Source organism: Chiloscyllium punctatum, chromosome 22, assembly GCF_047496795.1.
Source record: "Chiloscyllium punctatum isolate Juve2018m chromosome 22, sChiPun1.3, whole genome shotgun sequence".
Taxonomy (NCBI): Eukaryota; Metazoa; Chordata; class Chondrichthyes; order Orectolobiformes; family Hemiscylliidae; genus Chiloscyllium; species Chiloscyllium punctatum.
This window is the reverse complement of record NC_092760.1, coordinates 16,261,759-16,289,430: the sequence shown is the minus strand read 5'-3', so window position 1 is coordinate 16,289,430 and position 27,672 is coordinate 16,261,759. Positions and strand designations below refer to the sequence as shown.

The window sequence follows — 27,672 nt, the reverse complement described above, 5'->3', positions numbered from 1 at the left end:
TCTTCCTGGAATAGGATAAATGCAGGTGTTGGAGCAATGAAAATGGTTCGCACAGTGATGAAAGTTGGTGCAGGTCAGAGGTTTCAAAGCAAGTCATTAAGCAGCATAAAGGGCATGCAGGATTAGTAGCATCAGGGATTGGAGTGGTAGAACATGACTCTTGATGGGAGGTAGATGCAGTAACACAGTGTGTGTGATATGTCAGAGAGAAGGTGGTATTCTGGCAGTGAAGAGTACACTTTCTTCTGACACTGCTGCACATTCTTCTGGATGGTATCTTTACAGTGAACAACTATTTCTTTAGTGGAGCATGTTACTTTGTACCATTTGATTGAAAAGTGTATTTGTCCTATTGAGAAGAATATAGGCAAGACTTTAAAGATGTTTACCAGCCTCATTGCTATGATTTTAATCTGGCATGTAAACTTGGTCTCCATTTCAGTGCAGACAGCTTCTGAAAACTTCAGGATCCAATTAGTATTCAGACAGCATAGGTTCCAGGCAATCTTTATTTTTAAAATTAAAAATTGGACAATACCAGGTTATAGTCCAACAGGTTTATTTGGAAGCACTAGCTTTCGGAACAGTGCTCCTTCATCAGGTGGTTGTGGAGTATAAGATTGTAAGTCACAGAATTTATAGCAAATGTTTACAGTGTGATGTAACTGAAATTATATATTGAAAAAGGCCTGAATTGTTTGTTCAGTCTCTCATCTTTTAGAATGAACATGTTGGTTTCAGTTCTTTCATATGTAAATCACAGAACATTTAAAAGTTACATTCTCAAGTGAACTTTAATAATTGGTGTCATGTCAGCCCAGATAGTGCATTGAAAGTGTGAGCTGCCCTGTGTGAGACTGTCTGTGCCACAATTGTCAGACTGCTTCTAATCTAAAAAATGGATTTACAGAATCTTACATGGATTCATGCAGTTTTTGAGCAGAGTAAAATGTAATTCTGCAAGTACAAATTCACCCCACAAATGTATATGTGAATGTGTGCGTGTGTGTGTGGTGGGGGGAGGGAGGAGGGAGGCGAAGGTTATGAGTGTCTGTGAGAGAGTGTGTGTATGTGTGTGAGTGTGAGTGTAAAGGGGTATACGCCTGTGAGAGGGTGCATGTCAGTGTGGGAGTGTATGTGTGAGTGTATGGGAGATCAGTGTATGGGTCTGTAGGAGTATATGAATGTGTGTCTGTGTGCGTCTGTTTTTCTGCATGCATCTGTCTGTGTGTGTGTACAGCGCAATGGAGTCACCTGTAGTGTGACATGAACCCAAGGTCCCAGCTGAGGCCATGCCCATGGGTACCAAACTTGGTTATCAGCCTCTGCTCGGCCACTTTTCATTGTTGCCTATCCCAAAGTCCGCCTTGGAGGATGGTCACCCGAAGATCTGAGGTTGAATGTCCTGGATCGCTAATGTGTTCTCCGACTGGGAGGGAATGCTCCTATCTGTTGATTGTCGTGTAGCATCCATTCATTTGTTGTTGTAGTCTCTGCTTGGTCTTGCCAATGTACCACGCCTCAGGGCATCCTTGTCTGCAGCGTATGAGATATACAACATTGGCTGAGTCACATGAGTACCTGCCATGTACATGGGAGGTGTCCCCACATGTAATGGTGGTATCGCTGTCAACATTGTGACACATCTTGCAGCGTCCACTGTGACAAGGTTGCATGGCGTTGTCCTAAAAGCCGGGCAGTTTGTTACAATTTTTATTTTTAAAAATAACATTAAAGACAAAGTCCTTGCACAGGCTACTTTCCAGCAATACAGAGCCATTTACTAAATAATTGCATTTTTTGTTATTCAAGGAAAAGCTACAGCACAAAGACTGGTTAGCTCACTTAGTTGGAATCTGGTTTGCAACCTCCAGATCTGTAAAGGAATATTTTACCACTGCTAGTTGTTGAGCTGTTTAAAATATTCACTGATCACCCAAAGGTTTTAGGGTTTGTGTGATGCACTGGTAATATTCCTTCCCGAGCTAGGAGGCCTGAGTTCAAGTCACCTCTTCCAGGTGTGTGTAATAACACCTCTAGACATTTTGATTAGATAATATCTAGATTTTTAAAAAATCTGATGTTCAATCTCTTATTAGTGAAGATTTTAGTTCAAACGCAATAAAGAACACAAGGGAGCCTGGAGCGCTAGATTAGAAAGGAGGAAATGTAGCTACAATTGATTAATATTTTGCAACTCCTGAAGAAAGTGGAGCAATTCAGATAGCTTTCACAGTGACTGCCTCTAATGGGAATTGTTGGTCATTATTATCCAGGTTCACATGGTCATATGTAAGGTACAAGAGACTAACTTGTACTTACGGAGTTATCCTATAAACAATGGTGTTAGGAGAGAACCAAAACAGAGGTGGCTAGTAGGTCTCGCAACGTCTGTGAGAGAAATCAAATTTGATGTTTCAGGTTATGTCATCCTTCCTCAGAACTGATGTTAGCTAAGAAAATTTCAGTTTATATACAGAAGATAGAGTGTGGGGGTCGGTGGGGGAACAGTAAACGATAGGTAGGGGTGGAGCCCAAAGACAAAGAATAACACTTGGACAGAAAAAGGAGTCAATAATGATTCCTTTTACTATCAACTCTTCCGTCTGTCCAATAATTTTGTTTTTTCTTTTTCAGTTCTATCCCTGCCTACTCCTCACCTCCTCCCCCACCCCAACTTTTGCATATAAAATGATATTTTCCTAGCTACCATTAGTTCAGAGGAAAGGTCACGAGACCTGAAACATCAACTCTGATTTCTCTTAACAGCTGCTGCCAGATCTGCTGAGCTTTTCTAGAAACCTCTGTTTTTGTTTCTGATTTACAACATCGGAGAGAAGTTTCTCTTTCGGAGAGAAGTTGGCAAGATAAAACTAAAAAGGATGAGGGTAGGAAAAATAGAGGTTCCTCTTTATGTTGTTTTGGTAGCACAGCATAACAACTAACTCTGAACTGCATTAGCATCAGCAATAACTAGAAAAAAAAATGGGCAGGCCATAGCATTAACCAGACATGTCAGAAGATGAAAGGTACTACAAAGCGAGATCTATGTGTCCAACAAAATGTGTGGTCAAATTTCTTTCAAATGAAATATGCAAAAGAAAAGATACAGTACTCAAAAATGTCATGTAATGTTGCAGAATAATTATTTTTCAAAAGGCAGCAAAATTCAAAACATGAATTATGCCACACATTCACATTTTGATTTGTAATCAACTATGCTCAATCTTGTGAAAACAGACTGAGTATGTTTAGTTTTATAACACAAATAAGCTTTCTGGTCTCCTGCACACTTAAAAATTTAGCCCAAACCCTTCCATCATTCACACCTGACATGTTTACTTCCATTTACAAACAAGGACAAATTCTGATTTTGGTAGAATATTCCATGTCAAGAAATCTTTTACATGGTAAGAAAATCCCTCCATTCACTATTTATGTGTTGATTTTAGATGTTTACTCTCATTTTTGTCTCACTGACCAGTGCATGTGATCTTTCAGTCATTGCCGTACTAAAACCCTTCCTTTTTAATAATTCAAGTCTCCTCTTAATCTTTTCTGTAGTTCCCTGAAACTGTCATCGACATCAACTCCGTGGAAAACTTCCACACTACAATACACATGATAATAATTTCAAAGAAGTATCAAAGGCCTGGAAGATAACTTGTGAATTCTCTATATTTAAGAAAGGGTCAGCATATGTGTAGAGATTTGTCTACCAGTTAGTTTAATAGTGATGGTAGGAAACATAACATAATCACTATTAGGAAAGAGAAAATAAGATAATGTAGAAGTGAGAAATGGGATAATGAACAGTCACAGATTTCAAAAATGGAAAATCACTCTAAATATTTTGAGTAAACAGTTGGAATTGTAGTCAATGAAATGCAGTAGATGTAGTTTATTTGGATTTTCACAAGGCCTTTGAAACAGTGCTCCCTTAATGAACAAGATCTAAGAATGGGGAGTCAGGAAACAAGTGGCAGTATGGTTTGCTTCAGTAGAAAGCTGAAGGCGATTATAAAGGCTTAGATAGGTGAAGTCACTCCACAGTATCCAAACACCAAGTCTTCCTTTATGTACACATGGAGAGTCAATGACACTGATCCAGCTCCCTCAAAGCCAGCTGTCAAACAAACATATTGTCAAGACACTCCTGTTCTTACCTGTCAGCTAGGGTTCCCTAATTGGACCAGATTAACACCCCCAATCAGGGAACTCATATTATATGAGGTCCACTTGGCTGATCTCATTACAATCACTACATCTCTACCCCTCTGAATGCAAGGATATAGGCCAGTTTTTATTTTGTAGCTCCTCCTGGGGTGTTTTAGCACTAGGTCAGGTTCCTACAATTATGCCTCTGATATGGGCAGCGTGAAATGCACAGTAGCTCACCACTTGGCCCTGGAGCATCTCAAAAGAAATTCATTCTCTTCTTCAGGCAACAAAGGTATTGAGATAGAGACACCCACCTTGTCCATTTCAGATTCCAAGGTATCTTCAATGCTTGACCCAGAGGTGGAACCCACAGGTTCTGGAACAGTCGGGAAGACTGTTGAGAAGCCGGTCATGTTTTGTTCCCACCTTGTTTGCAAGTTTTCAGCTTGCATATAGCCCCATGCTTGTTCAGGGATGCCCCACCTACACAAACTTTATAAGTCATTGGACCTGACCTCCTGTCGACCATGCCTCTTATGTGTGCAGGGCTTTCCATTGCTCCTCCTCCAGATTTCATTCCCTAAAGTAAAATGTCTCTCTCACTTAGTGACATCTTAAGTGCAGCATTGGCAATCCTGATGCTGTTTCCCGCCACCCAAGTCCAGGAAGATCAGATTTAACCTTGTGCAGAGAATTCTCCCCTTTAGCAACTCTGTTGGAGCTGTCCCTGTAGTTGCATCAGGGGTGGCCTGCTATCAAATTGGAACCAAGATAGTTTCGTATCTAGTGGAGCTGTAAGCTGTTTCTTTAAGCCTGTCTTCAAAGTTTGGAATGTTTTCTGTCAGATCATTGGACAATGGATGGTATGGAGCTATCCTTATATGTCCAATACTATTCGGGCAATACTTAAATTCCTTGCTGATCAACAATGGCCCATTATCAACAATTCTGGGAGTCCGTGTGTTGCAAAAGATGCGCACAGTTTTTCTACTGTCGTCCCCGTGTTGGACGAATGAACTCTACTCATATCCAACAACTTTGTGAGAGTGTCCACAATGATTAAGAACATTGAGCCCATGAAAGGGCCTGACTAGTCGATATGTAACTGAGTCTAGGGTTTACCCAGCCATTCTCATGAATCTGGGGGAGCTGCTGGCAATAATTTTTGTCCTTGTTGGCACTCTGGGAACTGCCCTACCAATGCAGATATGTCAGCATCCAATCCTGGCCATCAGATTCAACTGCTCATCAACATCTTTATTTTGGAAACCCTGAACGACTCTGGTGGAGTTCAGCCAGTATCTGGCAGTGACCTTTACTCAGGACAATCACACTTACTTCCCATAACAATAATGACATTCTCTACTCTGATCTGGTCTCTGTGGGTTCAAAATGGTTTCAATGCTGGTTGTAGTGGCCCTTTTGTTTTCCCTATCATCACCAGCTGTTTCAGTCTTGCCAGGACTGGATCTTTCTGTGTCCAATATCTGTGACTGGAAGCATGTCCAGAAAATTTAAAACCATCACATACTCTTCCAGTGGCGGTGCCACTGGTGGTGCATCTGTCAGCGATTAACATCTCAATGCGTTTGCATTTGCTACTTAGCATCCCAGATGGTGTTCCAACTTGTAATTACACGCACCTAGTATTTAAGCCCACCACTGAGTTTGGCCTGAAGCTATGGGCTATATTGCCTTGTATCTTAAAGTATACCTTGCAGGGTTTGTGGTCCATGACTATTACAAATTTACATCGGTAAAGGTTTACTGGAACTTCTTGACTGCAAATATGAAGGCCAAACCTTCCTGCTCTACCTGGGCACATTTATGCCCTGCAATAGCCAAAACCCTGGAATGTATAAGCGATTGGACATTCCTCTCTATTGGGACACCAATCAGCTAATACTACCCTGATGCCATATGGGGGCGGGGTGGGGGCATCGCATGTCAACACCAGATCTCACTTGAGATCATGGTGTGCCTTACACACTAAAGGATCTTCACTTCCCAGAAACTAGGTAACACCTTCAGTGGGCCTCATCAATGCTGAAATTTCCTGCTTTCTATTTATATGCTTGGCTTTCTTTGGGTTGGTGATGTCATTTCCTGTGGTGATGTTATTTCCTGTGGTGAAGTCACTTCCTGTTCCTTTTCTCAGGAGGTGGTAAATGGGGTCAAACTCAATGGGTTTGTTGATAAGTTCCGGTTGGAATGCCATGCTTCTAGGAATTCTCATGCGGTTCTTTGTTTGGCTTGTCCTAGGATGGATGTGTTGTCCCAGTCAAAGTGGTGTCCTTCCTCATCTGTATGTGAGGATACTAGTGAGAGAGGGTCATGTCTTTTTGTGGCTAGTTGGTGTTCATGTATCCTGGTGGCTAGTTTTCTGCCTGTTTGTCCAATGTAGTGTTTGTTATAGTCCTTGCATGGTATTTTGTAAATAACGTTAATTTTGCTCATGGTCTGTAAAGGGTCTTTCAAGTTCATTAGCTGCTGTTTTAGTGTGTTAGTGGGTTTGTGGGCTACCATGATGCCAAGGGGTCTGACTCATCTAGCAGTCATTTCCGAGATGGCTTTGATGTAGGGGAGAGTGGCTAGGGTCTCTGGATGTGTTTTGTCTGCTTGTTTGGGTTTGTTGCTGAGAAATTGACGGACTGTGTTCATTGGGTACCCATTCTTTTTGAATACATGGTATAGGTGAATTTCCTCTGCTCTGTGTAGTTCCTCTGTGCTGCAGTGTGTGTTGGCTCGTTGAACTAATGTTCTGATGCGGCTTCATTTGTGGGTGTTGGGATGATTGCTTCTGTAGTTCAATATTTGGTTTGTATGTGTTGTTTTTCTGTAGACACTGGTTTGAAGTTCCCCATTGGCTGTTCGCTCTACTGTGACATCTAGGAACGACAGTTTGTTGTTGTTGTCCTCCTCTTTAGTGAAATTTATGCCAGTAAGTGTATTATTGATGGTCTTGAAGGTTTCCTCTAACTTGTTTTGTTTAGTGATGACAAAGGTGTCATCCACGTAGTGGACCCAGAGTTTGGGTTGGATGGTTGGCAGAGCTGTTTGCTCAAGTCTCTGCATTACTGCCTCTGCTAAGAACTCTGATATCGGAGATCCCATGGGTGTTCCATTGGTTTGCCTGTAGGTTTTGTTGTTAAAGCTGAAGTGGGTGGTAAGGCATAGGTTCACGAGCTTGATGATATTCTCCTCGTTGATGAAGTTGGTGGTGTTTGTTGTATGTCTTTGGGTCCCTTCTAATGGTGTAGACAGTGTTTCCTTGGCCAGGTTAATGTTGATTGAAGTAAAGAGGGCTGTTACATCAAAGGAGACCATTATTTCATCCTCTTCTATCTTAGTGTCTTTGATGGTCTTCAGGAATTCTTGGGTGGGGTGGATGGAGTGGTGTGAGCCTTCTACGAAGTGTTTTAGTCTTTCGTGTAGCTCCTTAGCCAATCTGTAAGTTGGTGTTTCCAGGTAGTGAGATTCTGAGGGGGGGCTCCTGGTTTGTGAATTTTGGGTAATCCATAGAAGCGTGGTGTGTTGGATCCGTCTGGTTTCATTTTTTGGAAGTCGGTCTTATTTACTTGTCCACATGTCTGAAGTTTTTTGAGTAGGGCTGTGATTTGGTTCTCTAGTCATGGGGTTGGGTCTATCGCCACTTGTTGGTTAGTGTTGATATCTGTAAGTAGTGCTTTTGCTTTTACAATGTAGTCTCTTCAATTTAGAATGACTATCAAGCGTCCTTTGTCTGCACGTAGGATAACAATGTTTTTTTTTTAGTCCTTCCAGTGCTTTCCTTTCTTGTGTACTGAGTGTGTTTCCTTCAGTTTTTCTACTTAAATGTTGGTGCGACTACTTGTCTGATGGATTGTTTCGTTTCTTCTGTGAGTTGGTTATCGTTTAGTGTTGTTTCTAATGTTGCTAAGAAATCTTTCTTGTCCGCATCCTGGCAGTTGTAATTTAATCCTCTTACTAAGATGGCTTTTTCAATGTCTGTTAAGTGTCGGTCAGATAAGTTTTTTATCCATGCTTCTGTGTTGTCATCATTGTTACTTTGTGTAAGTTTGTCTAATTTTGTCTGCAGATCTAGTTTTTTTTTCATTTTCTGTGTTTGTCGCTGTCTAATATCCATAGTTTATTCTACTGTGTCTGTCCATTCACGGTCAGTTGCATGACTGAGTAAAGATTTTGATATACAATTTCCCAACAGAATTTACGGAGTCTGTTGTGGACATTATTAATCATTTCTCTAAGCATTCTGCAGCCGTTTTGCTCTGCTATTCTTATGGTTAGTGGGGTGTGAAAAGGAGGTTTGTACTGAAGACATTTAGACAGTGATTGAAGACAACAAACTGCCATTCCTAGATGTCACAGCAGAGCGAACAGCCAATGGGGAACTTCAAACTAGCGTCTACAGAAAAACAACACAAAGACCAAATATTGAACTACAGAAGCAATCATCCCAACACCCGCAAATGAAGCCGCATCAGAACATTAGTTCAACGTGCCAACACACACTGCAGCACAGAGGAACTACACAGAGCAGAGGAAATTCATCTATACCATGTATTCAAAAAGAATGGGTACCCAATGAACACAATCGATTTCTCAGCAACAAACCCAAACAAGCAGACAAAACACATCCAGAAACCCTAGCCACTCTCCCCTACATCAAAGACATCTCGGAAATGACTGCTAGATGAGTCAGATCCCTTGGCATCATGGTAGCCCACCAACCCACTAAAACAGCAGCTAATGAACTTGAAAGACCCTTTACAGACTATAAGCAAAACTAATGTTATTTACAAAATACCGTGCAAGGACTGTAACAAACACTATATTGGTCAAACAGGCAGAAAACCAGGATACGTGAACATCAACTAGCCACAAAAAGACATGACCCTCTCTCACTAGTATCCTCATGTATGGATGAGGAAGGACACCACTTTGACTGGGACAACACATCCATCCTAGGACAAGCCAAACAAAGACGCGCACGAAAATTCCTAGAAGCATGGCATTCCAACCGGAACACCATCAACAAACACATCGAGTTAGACCCCATCTACCACCCCTTGAGAAAAGGAACAGGAAGTGACTTCACCACAGGAAATAACATCACCACAGGAAATAACAAACTTACACAAAGTAACAATGATTTTAAAGTAACAATGGCATTCCAACCGGAACACTATCAACAAACACATCGAGTTACACCCCATCTACCACCCCCTGAGAAAAGGAACAGGAAGTGACTTCACCACAGGAAATGACATCACCAACCCAAAGAAACTCAAGCATATAAATAGAATGCAGAAAATTTCAGCATTGCTTCACCTGAGGCCTACTAAAGATGTTACCTAGTAGGGTAACGAAACATCTGGAAATGAACCTTCCAGCTCAGCGAACAAACCTACATCCGAAACCTCAACCTGAGCTACAAATCTTTTCAAAACTCGCCAAGGTTACTGTTGCGAAAACATTTCTTCAAAAACATGCTTTTTTTCTCACTGCCACTGAAATAACTCCACAGGGGCTGGCAACCCATCACTAAGCCACCCCTTATTTACAGTGTCCTTGACACTGATCCAGTTCTCTCAGAGCCAGCTCTCAATGCAAACAGAATACCTAACACTCCTACTCTTATCTGTCAGCAAAGGATCCCTGATTGGATCAGATTAAAAGCCCCAATTCGGGAACTCATCTTCTAAGAGGTTTTTTCTGGCTTGCCTCATTTCAATCACTACTGTGGGAATAAGGGTTTGAAGTTATAATCAGATCAGCCATTATCTTATTAAAGGGTGGAGCAGAATGGCCTACTGTTGTTCCTAGTTTGCAGGTGAAGCAATTATTCAGAGTAGCATAAAGTGGGAAATAACAGCAGACAGGATCTGTGCTGAGACTATTGCTGTTCATGAATTCCATTAACCTAGGCTTCTAAATTGGAAGCACATTTTCTGTAGTTGCAGGTGACACCAATTCTAGGGGTGTGCGGGAGAATGGTCACTGTTGTAGATGACAGCAACAACTAACAGGAAGATAATACTAAACTTGAAGGCTCTGCAAATAATTGGCAAATTAAATTCGATGTACACTTTGGTAGGAAGGTACAAATCTAGATGGGGCTAGAGGAGCAAAGGAATCACAAATACAGGAGGCCTTAAGTTGTACCACAGGTTATCAAAAAAATGAAAACCAATTATTAAGTTACTTTATTTCAGGATGGAATTGAGAACTGGAGGAGAGTTTATACTAAATCTGTCATTGTTACACTGCACTTGGGGGAGTGAGTGCAGTTCGATTTGCCATATCATAGAAAGGATATAGAGCTACAGAGATAGCATAGAAAAGACTTACAGGAATGATATTAGAATGTGTGGGTATACATCTCAGGAAGGTTTGACAGGAAAAGGAAACCTTTGTAATGACCTACCAGAGCGTAATTAGAGGTCAAGAAATCCAGTGGAACATTCAGAAAGATGTTAGTTACCACATTAGAAGAGTGGTGAGACTGTGGGACTTGCTATCACAAAATGATTGTAGCAAACAATATGGATGCATTCAAGGGAAAGCTGGACAAACATGTGAGGGAGATGGGAACATGTAGTTAAGATAGCAAATTTAGAGGAGGACAGTTAGGGAGATGCATGAGCAGACTATAAATGTATGCATAAACTGGTTAAATCAAACTGCCTTTTTTAAAAGATTTCCTTTGTAATTCTCTGTAACCTGTAAATAATCTTGTCACCATTAGTTGAGAACCACCAAATACCACAATATAATACAATCTATTGATTCATTTTATAAAACAGCATCCACATCACCTAACTATCCAAAATATCTACATTCTACTACAATCTTAATCTAAAACTTACACAGTTCTTTGTTGACTCGCAATATAATATTGAAAATATCTGGGTCACTGATGTTCCATTGGCCTTGTAAATCATCTGAAATGAACCAAAATTAAAGATGCAGTTTTTAGAAATTCATATCAAATTTTATAATGTTTACACACAACAGGTCATTCTCCTTTGAGACATTTTTCTGCCAATAACATTTCTGAACTGACCATTAATCACTGACTTTACCTACTAAAGTTTTGTCATGGTGTATGAGGAAAAATCCAGATTCAATCTCATCATTTTCTTCAAACATACTTAACTCCAATATCTATCCACTTGTAGCCAAGTGAAAACAAAAACTAAAACAATTATTTTGTTAATCCAAGGCCCAAAAGCCAAATTTGGTATTCCATCCCAATTGCAGTCCTGATTAAATTTAAAACTCTAATATAGTCTAAATCTTCATCTAAGCCTCTCTGTAGCTGTGATCCTGTCAGTGCATTTCCCTAAAGACAGTATTCTGCACATTCCTTTGTGATAGACATATTGACAATTCTTAAATTATGTTTAAGTGGTCTTTTTGTTCCTAGATGTTGAAACAATCACACTGTATAGCTTGGGGAAAAAAAAGAGTTCTTTGTTCTCTCACCTGCCATGAGCTAGCAGCCTGACATTGTCCCATGTGTATTACTAACTCATCAGTTATGCAGCCATGCATGCAGCCCACTGGAATAATAATGAAGTTGATCCCTGATTAATTAGTTGCTAGTTCTTTACAGACAATACAATATAACAAATGTCACTCTTTAAAATGCAATGGTCTTGTCAATATAACCTGTTAATGTCATTAGTTTTTCTAAACTACACAAGATTATCAGTGGTGAAAAAAAACCTGTTTGCAGCATTCTCTGAGAATGTAGCCTTCAAGGTACTTCATTCCAAAAATGCTGCATTTTCATTGTTTCAAAATATTATTAACATTCAAAGCCACCCAGCAATAGCAAAGGGGATTATTGCAGGGTTTGTAATTGATAATTTATGACAGGTTCAGGAGGTAGAGGATTGCAGGAGAATGTCATAGGAGGTAAGAGATGTAGACTCCGTGTTCGAAGTGCTGCAATTAGTCATACTACTGGGAAGTCATCTGAATGACAAGGACTTTATGTGGCACACTCAGTGAGAAGTCTTGAGCAATCAGGTAGCTTTGTGTGTCAGAACTCAGGAATAAATTTTATGAATTAATTGGCAGCTAACTGTTGGAGTCGGGACTTGGAAGATGTTCTGAGGATCTCAGAAAGTAGGAAGATCATTGCTGCCTCTGTGTTGGGGGAAACCACAAGAGGCCAGGAAATGTGAGCATTAATACTTTGGTGAAGCTGAGGGAGTTAGAGTTAAGAATCTTACAAGCAGTATTTTCTTGATGCAACTGAGCAATAATGGAGCTTAGAGAAAATTCAGGGCAGAACTGGCTCAATACAGCTAACTATTGGTGAAGAGCTGGCTTATGCTTAAGTTATGAAGTATGTTTTTCTGAATCAAGGGTAGTTTAAACTTCCTTTTCTGGACCCAATCTGAACAGGAGCAGTCACCAAGGGAGTCCACGACTGAGTAGCTTTTCAAGACCAAGTCAGCAAAAGTGAAGAAATATAATTCTTTATGAAGTTCAATGATATTTGATGGGTCATTAACATCTGGGAGGAATTGCTGAAAAATCCACATAATCTGTCTTGATCACATTTGCTATTTGATGGGCAATGTGGTATGTTCAATCACAGGCTACTACCCATGTTTATAGCTTAACTCTGGATGTTAAAAATAAGCTGTATATCTGTGGAGTATTGTATTACTGTTCTGTTATTATATAGACAAGTTCATTATTTGTTCAAAGCCAAAGAATTGTATGGCTTTATTCTGCAGGTCCCTGGGCTCTCATTATGTTTACTTTAAAAATGAAAGTTGGGGGATCCAAGATGGCCACATCCTGTTGGGATCGCATTTGCTGGGGCCCAGACTACAACACTGACCCGACAGAGCCAGAACCCATTCCAAACACTTTACTGTGCAAAAACACAGTAAAGGAGCTAGAAACCTGAAAAAAAATCGACTTACCTCAGTCCTTGCAGCTGAAGAAAGGAGAAAGCTCACCCAGGGCCAGGATCTAGCCCTCTGAAGCAGCAGGCTTGCTTACTTACCAGACCCTGGTAAAGGAGCTGGCCAAATCTTGTGAGGTCCTGGGGAGACAGATCCAGGAAAAAAAAATCAAGAAGCTGGCTTCTGTATCTGCTATGCTGCAAGACTTGCGAAAAAGGACGATGAGGGGTAAAAACAGAGACTGACTCCTCCAACAGCCAGACTGAAACCCTGGATCTGTTGGACAATCTCGAAAACAGGGACAGAAGAAAGAACCTGCGTGTTGTTGGCTTACCAGAGGGGATTGAAGGTGAGCAGCCGGTGGAGTTCTTTGAGAAGTGGTTCCCAGAGTTCCTTGGTTTGGAGGCTGAGAAGGGGAGGATAACAATTGAAAGAGCCCACTGGATCGTGGCACGAAAACCAGGTGTGGATTAGCACCCACGCGTTGTCCTGGTAAGGTTTAATCATTATAAAAACAAGCAGAGGATTATGGAAGCCTCTAGAGCCCAGGGGAGGGACCCGGGACAATTGGTATGTGGCGGCTCCAGGGTCATGGTTTTTCAAGACTACTCGGCAGCAGTGGTCTGGAAAAGGAAGTCCCACAGTGGCGTCGAGGAGATTGAGTGAGCTTGGGATCCAGTATTAAGATATCCAGTGGTGCTTCAGATCAATCATAATGGATCCATACATTCGCCAGAGAAAGTGAAGAACTTTGCGGACACGTTGACTTAAGCTCAACGGCAGAATAGACGTAGAGCCGTTTGGGTTTGCTCTTCTTTAAAAAGGACTTGGTGGAGTCTCCTTTCTGGTAATAAGTTGCGTGAAATGATGTCCGGGATGGATAGTGTATTTATCTTTAATTTCTAAGTTATGTTAAGGGATGGGTGACATATTTATTTTTAGTTTACTTGTCTATAATACTAACCTTGCTCTTGGGTGTTTTTCTCTGTCCAGCAGGTTGTTGGTGTATGTGGCACGACCCTAGCTTGTAGGAGTTGAGAGGGCGGTTGGGATGGTTAGTAGGGTTGTAGGGTGTATAGGTACCCCCTTTGAGTGGGAGGTAAATTCCTCCAATCAGTGCCTTTGGTGATTTTTTTGTTTTTCTGTTTTTGCTATCCATAGTTTTCAGAAGTTTTGTAGATTTGCTGGCTGTAGTTATTTTAGTCAGTGCAGTTTTGGATTTTGTGGATTTCTTTGCACGAAAGCTCAGCGATCTGTAGCTTGGGTTCTTCCTCTCCAGAATCTAGATGGTGCTATGAAAGATTATGGCTAAGGATGTGTTTAAGTGGTGCACCTGGAATATTAAGGGCAGTCATTAAGATACTTTCCAGCCTTAAAACGGAGAGGGTGGATGTTGCCTTATTAGAAGAAACACACTTGGATGATGCAGAGCATTTGAAGCTGCAACAGAATGGGTATGACAGGATTGAATTTTTATCTTTCAATATGAGTAGGGGGTGGCCATTTTGGTTATAAAAAATCTCCCATTTAAATTATTAGGGTGCATTAAAGATACACATGGAAAGTTTGTAATCCTTAAAGCTTTGATACACGGGGAAGAATATTGGATCTTAAATGCTTACTGTTCCCCAGACCACACCCCTTAAATTCTTGACAGACACACTTTCTAGACTGGTTAATCTTGCATCTCAACATATCATCATAGGAGGGATTTCAAGACCCTTCGATAGACAGATTGCCCAAAGGCCCACCGATATCTTCTTTGTGATCTAAACAATTAAGGGAATTGAGTGCTGAAATGGGGTTGGTAGATGTTTGGAGGCACCTTCACCCTACTGGCAGGATGTTCACATTCTTTTCTAACCCACCTAAATGCCATACCAGGATACATCTTTTCCTGACCCCTGCAGCAAATTCGGACTCTGTGGCATCATGTACATTTGGCAATTTCACAATTATGCCCCAGTGTATTTCATGGTTAAGAGGAAGGATACCATAGTAGGCAAAAAGCAATGGATACTGGACCCCTTCAACCTCATGGATAGCAAGTTTATTGAATTCTTTTCTACTGAGTTCAGGGCTTTTTTAGATATTAATTCAGGCTCGGCCAGTAGCCCATCCATTCTTTGGCAAAAAGCTAAAGCCTATGCTCGGGGGTTGGTTATTTCCTATTCAGACAGTAAGAAGTGACAGATGGGTGAGCAGCAATGTTTGTTCGAGTTGCATCTGAAAATAGCTGAAAAGGCATACTTTGACAGGTCCTCATTGATTAAACTGCAGAGGATCACAGTACTTTGGTCTACACTGAACTCCATGCTCACATAGACAGCCAAGAGGGAACTTAAATTTGCAAGTCAAAGGCTGTTTGAGCACGGAGATAAGCCGGGCAAGTACCTAACATACCTTGCCAGGAAAAGGAGTGCCCCCCAAGCCACTACTTCGATCAGACAGTACACTGGAAATTTGACCTATGATTCTAAAAGGATTAATGCAGCATTCCAGAAATTTTACTCTGAAAGCTGTGAGAGTGGGCAGGTTAGGATGTAGTCCTTTTTTTAAACAATTTAGACCTTCTTGGAGTGATCTTTGAGCAAAAGTCTCTCCTCAATGCTCCACTGTCACAGCAGGAGGTGCAGCAGGCTGTGAGGCAGCTCCTGAATGGGAAGGCACCAAGTCCTGATGGGCTCCCCAGTGAGTTTTATAAGGAATTTTTAAGTATATTGTCAGGGCTGAGGCTTAGTATGTTTAATGACTCTCATAGTCGTGGCCTCCTCCCACCATCTCTAAGAGAAGCGAGATAAGGAAAGGCCCCGAAGGCCCGTGCTTCCTGTAGACCCATTTCACTCCTGAAGGTTGACTTCGAAATTCTATCCAAGACTCTGGCATTAAGGCAAGAAACTGTACTGCCCTCCATAATTAAGGCGGACCAGATGGGGTTCATAAAAGTTCGCAGATCGACAGATAATGTCAGGAGAGTACTTAACATGATCTGAGTATGTCAGCAGCGATTGGTAGAGGGATTGGGGTGATCTCCTTAGATACGGAAAAGGCATTTGACAGGGTCAAGTGGCCATATCGTTTTCATACTTTGAAGTAGTTTGGCCTGGGAGAGACCTTTATCAGGTGGGCAGAGGTTTTGTGTAGCGATCCTCTTGCTGTGGTCCTCACCATTGGTGTATGGTCAAGCAATTTTAATATTTGTAAGGCAGTTGACAGGGGTGTCCCTTGTCACCATTGTTTTTCACACTGGTAATTGAACTGCAAGTGGAGCCAATATAACCTCTCCAGAAGCGGGGACAAAGTCACATAAGATCGTACTGTATGCGGATGACGTTCTTGTCTTCTTATCAAACCCAACAGTCTCAGTATCACACCTGATACAATGCATCAATTTACTTGGTGGCTTCTCAGGTTATAAGATCAATTTTATGAAGTTAGAGGCCATGCCCATGGGTGGTCTCCCTTGAATTCCTGATCATGAGAGCGATCGCAGTTCCCCCTCAAATGGTCGCAGGAGAGCTTTCTCTAGATTAGATTCCCTACAGTGTGGAAACAAGTCCACACTGACCCTCCAAAGAGTAACCCACCCAGTCCCATTTCCCTCTGACTAATGTACCTAATACTATGGACAATTTAGCATGGCCAATTCACCTGGCCTGCACATCTTTGGACTGTGGGAGGAAACCAGAGCACATGGAGGAAACCCACGCAGACACGGGGAGAATGTGTAAACTCCACACAGACAGTTGCCTGAGACTTGAATCGAACCTGGGACCCTGGTGCTGTTAGGCAGCAGTGTTAACTATTGAGCCACCGTGCCACCCCTCTTATTATTCCCATTTTTGATCAGCTATTTAAAGCCAATTTTTCCCATTTATTCAACAGAATCAAATAGGACCTTCGTAGATAGGAGGTGTTTCCGATCTCTTTGTTAGATTGGATAGCTCTCATTAAAATGAACATTCTGCCTGCCTGTTGTATCCTATGTGAATGCTTCACTAAGCTTTTACTAAGCAAATATTTAGAAGACTGAACAGCTGGTTTAGTTCTTTTATCTGGTATCGCAAATGACCCCTAATTAAACTGACTAAATTGGCCTTACAGACTGGGAGGAGTGGGCCTCCCAGATATCAAAATCTATCAGTTAAGCTCATTGCTATCTTATTTGAATGATTGAGCCCGGGTGGACCCTCACTCACTTTGATCGGACATCGAAGCATGTCAGGTAAGATGCCCCTTTGTTAGCCTGCTGTTCCTAGACAAAATGAGAACAATTAAGGAATATTGCCAACTGTCATTAATACTGTCAAGGTGTGGAGGGCAATGCGTCAGGTGAGGGCAATATCGCCAAAACATCATTTTTGACATCCATAGATGGTATGCCAGGCTTTCAGCCAGGGATGATGGATTCTAGGTTTAAACTATGGGCAGTTAGGGGCATGTTTTGCCTGAATGATTTATTCGAAGGGGACATACTGATGTCTTTTGACCAGTTGGCTCAGAAAATTGTCCAGTAGGGTCTTATTTCGTTTCTTTCAAATTAGAAACTTCATTCAAAAACAGACCACACTTTTAACTGATCCTTATAGGTCCGACATGGAGAAAGGGTGTTGATTGCTGAGGGTACATGATCTGTTAGCAATGCTTATGAGTTAAAAAAAGGCTTCTACATCTTTCTCAACAAATTTAGGCAATGTTTGGATATATTTAAACAGATCACCACCAGGCATTTGGCTACGATGGGTTCGCTCATCCTCACTATCTTCCTCAATACTACCTTCTCCATTCACCTCCATCCTTTTAAGCTGGCTTTCCTGTTAATTTCTGCAGTTTAAACTTTCTCTTTCCCTTTCTTTCTCTTTTTTTTCCTTTTCTTCTCTCTTTTTTTCTTTTTTCTGGTACAGCTTTCTTTTCTTTTTCCTCTGCCAAAGTGACTCTTTTTGTTTCAAAAAGTGATTATTTCCTTTTTTTTGTTCTGTAAGGGAGATTTCCTCTGATATTAATCATTATTCAAACTGTTTCAATTCTTTTTCATGTTAAAGCAGCCTCATCTTAATTTAATTCTAGCCATTTCCAAAGATTCTGATGGTATTTCCAGCAAATTTGAATGCTGTGGTATTGCTGTAATTACTTCTCCTTTCCTCACAGATGAAGGCAACCCCAACTCCAGCTTGTCTGGAGTAATGTAGTAATGACCGAAAGAGTCATTACTACACCAAGCATTGTTTTAAACCAATTGAATTCAACACATGGAACAAAAGACACTAAAACTTGCCAGATTTGAGTCCAACAATCCTAAACCCAAATTGGAATTATAGAATCGATCCCCACAAGAGCCACCAATGGACCAGGCCAGACCCCCTCAAAATATTTAAAGAAGGTAGCCTAGACCCCAACTTTTTCTTATTTTAGAGCCAGATGTGAAGTGGATATTCCAGGTGTGATACAGCTAGGCAAATTACATCGCTTTAAGCAAAACACAATGTATTTAAATACTACAGTTGAAATACGAACAAAAGAAAACGAAACTTTGAATAACTTAATTATTGGAAAACATAATCAACCTGAGACAGCAACTTAACTAAGGAGCGGTTCCAGTAACATCCCATAAACACACCCCTTGGTAAAAAGGTAAGTTGAAACACAGTTTCTTGCAGGCAGGAGAGAACAACTTCTAGAGAGATTTCAGATAGAAAAGTCAGTCAGGAATTATTTGCTGAAGCATGGAACCTTTGTGGAATACAGCATCTTCTGACTGTCACAGCTAAACCCAATTAGAAAAAATCTGAATTGGGAGAACTGGCAACTCCCCTGCCATTGTTAAACTAGAGACTTCATCACCTCTGCCTTTACGACTTCTGTTGAAAAAAACCCAAGGACAAAATAACCTTTATAAGGTGCAACATTGTCACACGACACTCCAGTGAAAAAAGTGCCAGCCTTGCCTTTTGCTTAAAACCTCCATTGCCGGCAACATCCTGGTAAATCTTTTCTGAGCCCTCTCCTGCTTGATAATATCCTTCCTATAACAGGGTGACCATAACTGGACTCAGTACTCCAGAAGAGGCCTCACCAACATCCCAACTTCAATACTCAAAGGTCTGAACAATGAAGGCAAATGTGCTAAACTCTTTCTTAACCGCCTTATCCAAATGTGATGCAAACTTCAAAGAATTATGTACCCCGAGGTCTGTCTGTTCTACAGCACTACCCAAAGCCCTATTTGTGATTGTACGTGTCCTGCTCTTATTTATTTTACCAAATATAATACCTTTCATTTATCCAAATTAAATTCCATCTACTACTCCTCAACCCATTGAATCAATTGATCAAGATCTCTTTGTTATCTTAGTCTACTATGCCACTAATTTTGCAAACTTACCACGGCTTCTATATTCTCATCTAAATCATCTACAACACGGTGGAATAATGTGTACCGAAAATAATATTTTGAAGAATAAATGTTGTAGAAGACTTCATTAAGTGTTCATTTTACTTAAAAACAAAAATAAATGGTTGTTAATCATGTTTTGATTCTGGACAGTTACCATATTTGTTCAGCTCTAACTGAGGGTTGTAAATAGAGTCATAGAGATGTACAGCATGGAGACAGACCCTTCAGTCCAACCCGTCCATGCCGACCAGATATCCCAACCCACCTGCCAGCGCCCGGCCCATATCTCTCCAAACCCTTCCTATTCATATACCCATCCAAATGCTTCTTAATTGTTACAATTTTACCAGCCTCCACCATATCCTCTGGCAGCTCATTCCATACACATACCACCCTCTGCGTGAAAAAGTTGCCCTGTAAGTCTCTTTTATATCTTTCCCCTCTCACCCGAAACCTGTGCCCTCTAGTTCTGGACTCCCCGATCCAGGGAAAAGACATTGTCTATTTATCCTATCCATGCACCTCATAATTTTATCAGGTCACCCCTCAGCCTCCGATGCTCCATGGAAAACAGCCCCAGCCTGTTCAGCCTCTTCATGTAGCTCAGATCCTCCAACCCTGGCAACATCCTTGTAAATCCTTTCTGAACCCTTTCAAGTTTCACAACATCTTTCCGATAGGAAGGAGACCAGCATTGCACGCAATATTCCAACACTGGCCTAACCAATGCCGCAACATGACCTCCCAACTCCTGTACTCAATACTCGACCAATAAAGGAAAGCATACCAAACACCTTCTTCACTATCCTATCTACCTGCGACTCCACTTTCAAGGAGCTATGAACGTGCACTCCAAGGTCTCTTTGTTCAGCAACACTCCCTAGACCTTACCATTAAGTGTATAAGTCCTGCTAAGATTTGCTTTCCCAAAATGCAGTAAAATGAGTGTCTAGTGAAAAGTGGAGTAGTGGTAACAGTAGTACTGGAAATATGTTTGGCTCCAGGAATACAATGTGTTCTTGGTAATGATATAGCTGTGTCACAGGTAGGATTGCTGCTGACTGTGGTTGAAAGGCCAGTGGAAAATCAGGCAATTGAGATATTACAGGAAGTATAGCCTGCAATTTTTCTTGACTGTGTGATAACAAGGACACAAAGTCATCAGTTGAAATAGGAGGAGAAATCAAAAATTTCCAGAGGCCATTCCAATACGCACCCATAGTAATGGTGCTAAAACCAGACAGTACCCAACAGTTATGTATAGGCTATCACAAAGTCAATGTAGTCACGAAGTCTGATTCATATCCATTCTGCATTTGGAAGACTGTATTGAAAAAGTGGAAATAGCAATGTATATTTCTAAGTTGGACTTAGCCAGAGGATATTGGCAGGTACTCTTATCTGAAAAAAGTGAAGACAATTTCAGCTTTCGTAACACCGAATGGACTGTATCAATTTAAAGTCATTCTTTTTGGTATGAAAAATGTGCCAGCCACATTTCAAAGGCTAACCAATAAAGTCATTTCTGGTCTACCCAATTGTGTGGTACACATTAATGACCTGGTAATTTTTAGTCACACATGGAAGGAACATTTGCAGGATTTATCACAATTATTTGATCGACTTCAGGAGGCAGGCTTGGTGATAAATCTGGCTAGGAGTGAATTTGCCAAAGTCCAAGTCACATTCCTGGTCCATGTTATCAGATATGGACAAGGAATGTGAAAACAAAGATTATTGGTGAGTTTGCCATACTACTGATGAAGACAGCAGTATTACGATTCATGAGAATGAATGGATTTTATTGGAAATTTATACCAAATTTTAGCAGTGTGGCTGCCCCACTGACTGATTTATGAAAGAAATGCAAGAAGACTTCGTGAATGGCCAGCTGTTAGAAAGCATTTGACAGCCTAAAAGCTGCATTAACCACTGCCCCAGTATTAACCACATCTAATTATGCAAAGCCATTCAACATAACTATCGATGCGAGTGATGTGGGTATTGGTAATGTACTCTTACAAATATGATAACAAGACGACAGAAAGAACAATTGGATATTTCTTCGGGAAATTGAGCATTCATCTACAGAAATATTCGACAATTGAGAAGGAGGTTTTGAGCTTTGTGCTGGCTTACAACATTTCAACATTTATTTTTCCATTAAAGTTTTTGGAAAAATTTAAGGAGAAAGATTCCAGACTGTTTAGATGGAGCGTATTATTGCAGTCGTTCAATTTGAAAATTATACATGTGGCAGGATGAGAAAACATAATTGCTGACGCATTGTCAAGACTTGAATTAAAAAAAAGTTTGGTGGCAGGAGTAAACAGACTAAATAAAATGTAGTAATGAATATTTGCATAGGTTATTGTCAATAAAATGTATATTTATTGTACTGTACTAACACAGTAAGACTAAGGGGTTTAAAATGAAGCCATCTTTGTATGTTGATGGTTCATTTATTTTAAAGGAGGGGTTAGGTGTGACGATGTTGTCACTTTAAAAAAGGTTATTTTGTCCCTGAGTTTTTTCAAGAGACATTGTAAAGGCAGAAATGGTGAGGGGTCTAGTTTATTAATGGCAGGGGAGTGGTCTGTTCAGGTTTTTCCTAGTTTGCATTAGCAGTGGCATTCAAAAGATGCTGCAATCCAGAAAAGTTCCAAGCTTCAGCAAATGATTCCTGACTAACTTTTCTCTCTGAAATCTCTCTGGATGTTGTTGGCTCCTGCCTGCCAAGGGATGTGTTTATGGGATGTTCTGGATTGGAACAGCTCCTTAGTTAAATTGCTGCATCAGGTGTGCTAAGTTTTCCAATAGTTAAGTTATTTTAAATTCCATTTTCACGTTTCAATTGAAGTCATCGAGGCATAAAATCTTACAGCACAGAGACAGGCCCTTTTGTCCATGCTGAGCAAAATTTCCATCTATGCTAACCACATTTCCCTGCACTTGCCCCATATTCTTCTAAACCTTTCCTATCCATGTATTTATCCAAATAAGTTTTAAAATGTTGTTAATGTACCCACCTCAACTACTTCCACTGGCAGCTCATTCCATACGGGTACCAGTCTCTGTGTAAAAAAGTTGCCCATCAGGTTCCCTTTTCTTTCCCCTCTAACCTTAAACTGATATCCTCTAGTCCTCGATTCCACAACCCTGGGGAAATATACCGAGTGCATTCACCCTATCCATGCCCTTCATGATCTCATACACTCCTATAAGATCTGCCCTCTCAGTCTCCTACACGCTAAAAAAATGTACTAGCTTGTCTAGCCTCTTCCTATAACTCAGACCCTTGAGTCCTGGCAACATCTTTGTAAATTTCTTCTGCACTCTTTCCAGTTTAATAGCAAGGCGACCAAAACTGAATACAACACTCCAAGTGAGGCCTCACCAACGTCCTGCACAACTGCAACATAACTTCCCAACTCTATACCCAATGCCCTGACTGATGAAGACTAGTTTGCCAAAAGCCTTCCTCGTTATCCTGTCTACTTGTGACTCCACTTTTAGAGAACCATGCACCTGAACTCAAAGTGTTTAAAATAAATTGTTTTGTTTAAAGCTGAATGGTTTGACCAGTTGCATCACACCTGGAATGTCCATTTCACAGCTGCCTTTGAAATAAGTAAATGTTAGGATCTAGTCTACCTTCTTAAATAGCTTTAGGCAGTCAGGCCTGGTCCATAACACTAGGAGTTGAGGGGTGACATTATAGAGGTTCATAAAATCTTAAGGACTATAGATAAGGTGAATGGTAGGGGTCTTCGCTCAGGTAGGATGTTTCAAGACAAGGGGGCATGTTTTTAAGGTGAGAGGAGAAAAATTTTAAAAAGACATGAAGGCAACTCTTTTTATATATGTCGAGTGGTTCATGTATGGAAGGAGCTTCCAGAGGAAGTGGCAAATGCAGATGTAGTTACAATGTTTAAAAGGTATTTGGATAAGAAATGAATAAGAAATGTTTGGAAGGATATGGGCCAAGCAAATTAGTTTCGTTTGAGAATATGATCAGCATAGACTCGTTGGACTGAATTGTCTTTTTGCGTGCTGGATACTCTATGACAGTATGTGACCCTTTGTTCAGCAGTAAGTGCCACACAGATATTGGACATGTTACTCCTGGTTCTGCAGGAATTATGCTTTGTTTTACAGTGAGTGTCATTACTGGAGTGAGTTGTTCCTGGTATTGTTAATAATCTCAATTTTCCAGCTTAAAAATTACCCCATTTCTCATTTATTTTCTAGGTTTCGTCTCAATTTATGTATGACCTTATATTCACCAACTTTAGCTGAGCTGAGCTTTTATGATTGATCATATACAGTTTGTCCTCCCAATATACTCAGGTTGGAATTTGACACATTTGCTTAAGTATTCACTTTCTGTATGTAGGTTTGCTCGCTGACCTGGAAGGTTCATTTTCAGATGTTTCGACACCATACTAGGTACATCTTCAGTAAGCCGCTGGATGAAGCACTGCTGGTGTTTCCTGCTTTCTATTTATATATTTAGGTTTCCTTGGGTTGGTGATGTCATCTCCTGTGGTATCACCATTTCCTATGGTGATGTTATTTCCTGTTCTTTTTCTCAGGGGGTGGTAAAATGGGATCCAAGTCAATGTGTTTGTTGCTATCGTTCCAGTTAGGATGCCATGCTTCCAGGAGTTCTTGTGCATGTCTGTTTAGCTTGTCCTAGGATGGATGTGTTGTCCCAGTCGAAGTGGTATCCTTCCTTATTTGTATGTGAGGATACTAGAGATAGAGGGTCATGTTGTTTTGTGGCTCGTTGATGTTCATCTATCCTGGTGGTTAGTTTTCTGCCTGTTCATCCAATGTAGTGTTTGTTACAGTTTTTGCATAGTGAAAAGAAAATATTGCATGTATGGTGACGAAAAAATTTTAAATGAGCCTTCCAACTCAGCAAGCAAACCTACATCCAGAACCTCAACCCTAGCTACGGATCTTTGTAAAACTTGCTGTTCACTTTCTCTTTCCTGTGCTACAATAAATTATCATCTCACTTTCTCCTTGGTAATTAGATGATGCAATTTACTTGGTAACAGTCTTATATTTTCTTCTATTCAACAAGTGGGCAGGTGACTTCATGTCCATTTTAGGATCTGACTGACAATAAGCTAAGACTTGGATCTTCCTTTTACATAGAATATAGAACATTACAGAGCAGTACAGGCCCTCGATGTTGTGCCAACCTGTGAAACCAATCTGAAGCCCATCTAACCTACACTATTTCATTTTCATCCATATGTTTATCCAATAACCATTTAAATGCCATTAAAGTTGGCGAGTCTACTACAGTTGCAGACAGGGCACTTCACTCCCTTACTACTCTGAGTAAAGAAATTACCTCTGACATCTGTCCTATATCTATCACCCCCTAATTTAAAGCTAAGCCCACTCGTGCTAGCCTTAACCATCCAAGGAAAAAGGCCCTCACTGTCCACCCTTTCCAATCTTTTGATCACCTTACATATCTCTATTAAGTCACCTCTCAATCTTATTCTCTCTGACGAAAACAGCCTCAAATCCCTCAACCTTTCCTCATAAGACCTTCCCTCAATACCAGGCAACATACTGGTAAATCTCCATTGCACCCTTTCCAAAGCTTGCACATCCTTCCAATAATGTGGCAACCAAGTACGAGACACCAGAGTTTTGTACATCTACAATATAACCTCATGGCTCAGAAATTCAATCCCTCAAGCAATAAAAGCTAACACACCATATCCTTCTTAACAACTTGGGTGGCAACTTTCAGGGATCTATGTACATGGACACCGAGATATTTCTGCTTATCTACACTATCAAGACTCTTACCATTATCAAGTACTCTGTGTTCTTATTACAGTGGAAACTCGATTATCTGAACGTGATGGGCGGGCACTATTTCACTCGGATAATCGATTATTCGGAAAATCGATTAAATGCCTTTCCTCTGGGGCTCGTAGTTTTAAAGTCTGCTCCAGACTGAAGCAGCGCACAGAGCGCGAAACCCCGCCCCTCTGTCCAATACCGCCCCCCTCCCCAGAACAAAGCACGTGGGGGTCCACCCCCTCCCCCACCCGGTACAACACCGCCCCAGCCCCCAGAACAAAGCGCGCGAGCCCCCACCCCCAGCACCGTCCCACCAACCCCGTTCAACCCCGCCCCCGCTCCCCAGCACATGAGCCCCCACCCCACAACCTGGTCCAACACCGCTCACGTCCCCCACCACAAAGCACGTGAGCCTCCGCCCCATCCCAACATGGTCCAACACCACTCTCCACCCCAAACCCAGTCCATCCCCGCCCCCCACCACACAGCGCACGAGCCATCACCCCCTCCCCAACCCAGTTCAATCCTGCCCCCGTCCCACAGCAAACAGCGCACGAGCCCCTGCCCCCCAACCCGGTCTAACCCCACCCCCAGCACAATGCATTCGAGCCCCCACACCCAACACAGCCCTCCAGCGCCACCGAAATCAATATACACACATCAATCACTTCACCCTCATCCACCTGTTTGGTCACCTTCTCAATAACTCAATAGGTTTGTGAGGCATGACTAAGACTATCCTTAATCAATTATTCTTTCTAGAGGATTATAAATCCTATCTCTTATAATCCTTTACCCACAACTGAAGTAAGGTTCACTGGTCTATAATTACCAGAGTTGTCTTGAACAAGGGGTCAACATTTATTATCCTCTAGTCTTCTGGCACTATTCCATAGACAATAATGACATAAAGCTCAAAGCCAAAGGCTCTGCAATCTCCTCCCTGGCTTCCCAGAGAATCCTAGGATAAGTCACATCTGACCCAGGTGACTTATCTATTTTCAAACTTTCCAGAATTGCTAACACCTCCTCCTTGTGAACCTCAATCCCGTATACTCTCGTAACCCGTATCTCTGTATTCTCCTTGACAACATTATCTCTTTCCTGTGTGAATACTGCCAAAAAATATTCAATTAGTGCCTCTCCTATCTCGTCAGACTCCACACACAACTTCCCACTACTGTCCTCGATTGGCCCTACTCTCAATAGTTTGCAAGGGTTCTTTTGACCACCTGGGTGTGTGAGACACCCAGGTCTATAAGGGTGCTATGTTTATCACCATGCTTTTTAGCAATTTATTAAATTCACCATGTGAACTAGGTGCCACTAATATATGACAGCTTTCCAGAATTCTTTTACTAGCAAACAAAATTCATACTGCTGTGATGATTGTTTTTTTCACCTTCTACATAAAATGGAGATTTAAGTAGCAGACTGACAATTTCCTCATTTTAATGGTCTGGACCTTAGTGTGTAGGGGACAATTTTCAAGTGTTCAGGTGATGCTAAACTTGGAAGAACTGTACACTGAGGAGGATATTGGAACTCCAAAAAGTCTTCAAGTTGAAGGATTATGGACAGGAGGCAGGTGAGGTTCAATGCAGGTGAGAAGCTGGTATTGCATTTTGGTCTGAAGAATAAAATAAAATTAATACAGGATGCAAATTAGAGGGAGTTGGGGGTGGGGTGGCAGCAGCAAGATAATGTGATACAAATGTAAGGTGCCAAGTAAATGATGTAGTGTTGAGCAGATTGGAATGTGTGGGAGAAAAAGCATGCCCAGTGGCAAGAAAAGGAGATAGGGGCAAAGGTAGATCAGTTCTAAAGTAAGGAGGGGGTTGAGGAAGGATCGTGGAATTTTTGAAGAGCAGCAGTTGTGAATAGTGGGGGGTATCAGATCCTAAGCAGGTAAAGGCAGTGAATCCAGAGCAGGCGATAGCGTGAGGAAGTGGGTTAAGGAGCAAGTGATGAAGTGGGGTGAGGTAGGGTAGAGCATATAAATTGAGTGGGAATGGATCTGGAGTAGGGATGGGAGGTCATCAAGTCAATAAAGATCAAGGTCTGGGGATGTGTAATTTGGTGGGATGGTGGGGGTGAGACAAGTATGAGTCAGCTGAAAACTCTGGACTATGTATTTAATAATCTAACTTGAGAGTAACTATAGTTATTCATTACCTTCTAAATTCTCAAATTTAAGTGAAGAAGGATTCAAAGTATAATGTTAGAGTGGATCAGTGGCTAGCACTGCTGCCTCATAGTGCCAGGGACTCGGGTTCCATTCCAGCCTTGGGTCATTGTCTGTGTGGAGTTTGCAAGTTCTCCCCATGTCTGCATGATTTTCCACCAGGCGGT

General features: G+C 41.3%; 1 protein-coding gene across 1 annotated transcript in view; it reads right to left on the bottom strand.

The window, feature by feature from the left end:
- The window catches only part of LOC140493867 (astacin-like metalloendopeptidase), a 242,762-nt gene that overhangs the window by 198,655 nt on the left and 16,435 nt on the right, over window positions 1–27,672 (bottom strand). Inside the window, exon 4 of the mRNA XM_072592859.1 lies at window positions 11,031–11,105. Coding sequence (XP_072448960.1) covers window positions 11,031–11,105 — 75 coding nt within the window. The remainder of the gene's footprint in view (window positions 1–11,030; window positions 11,106–27,672) is intronic.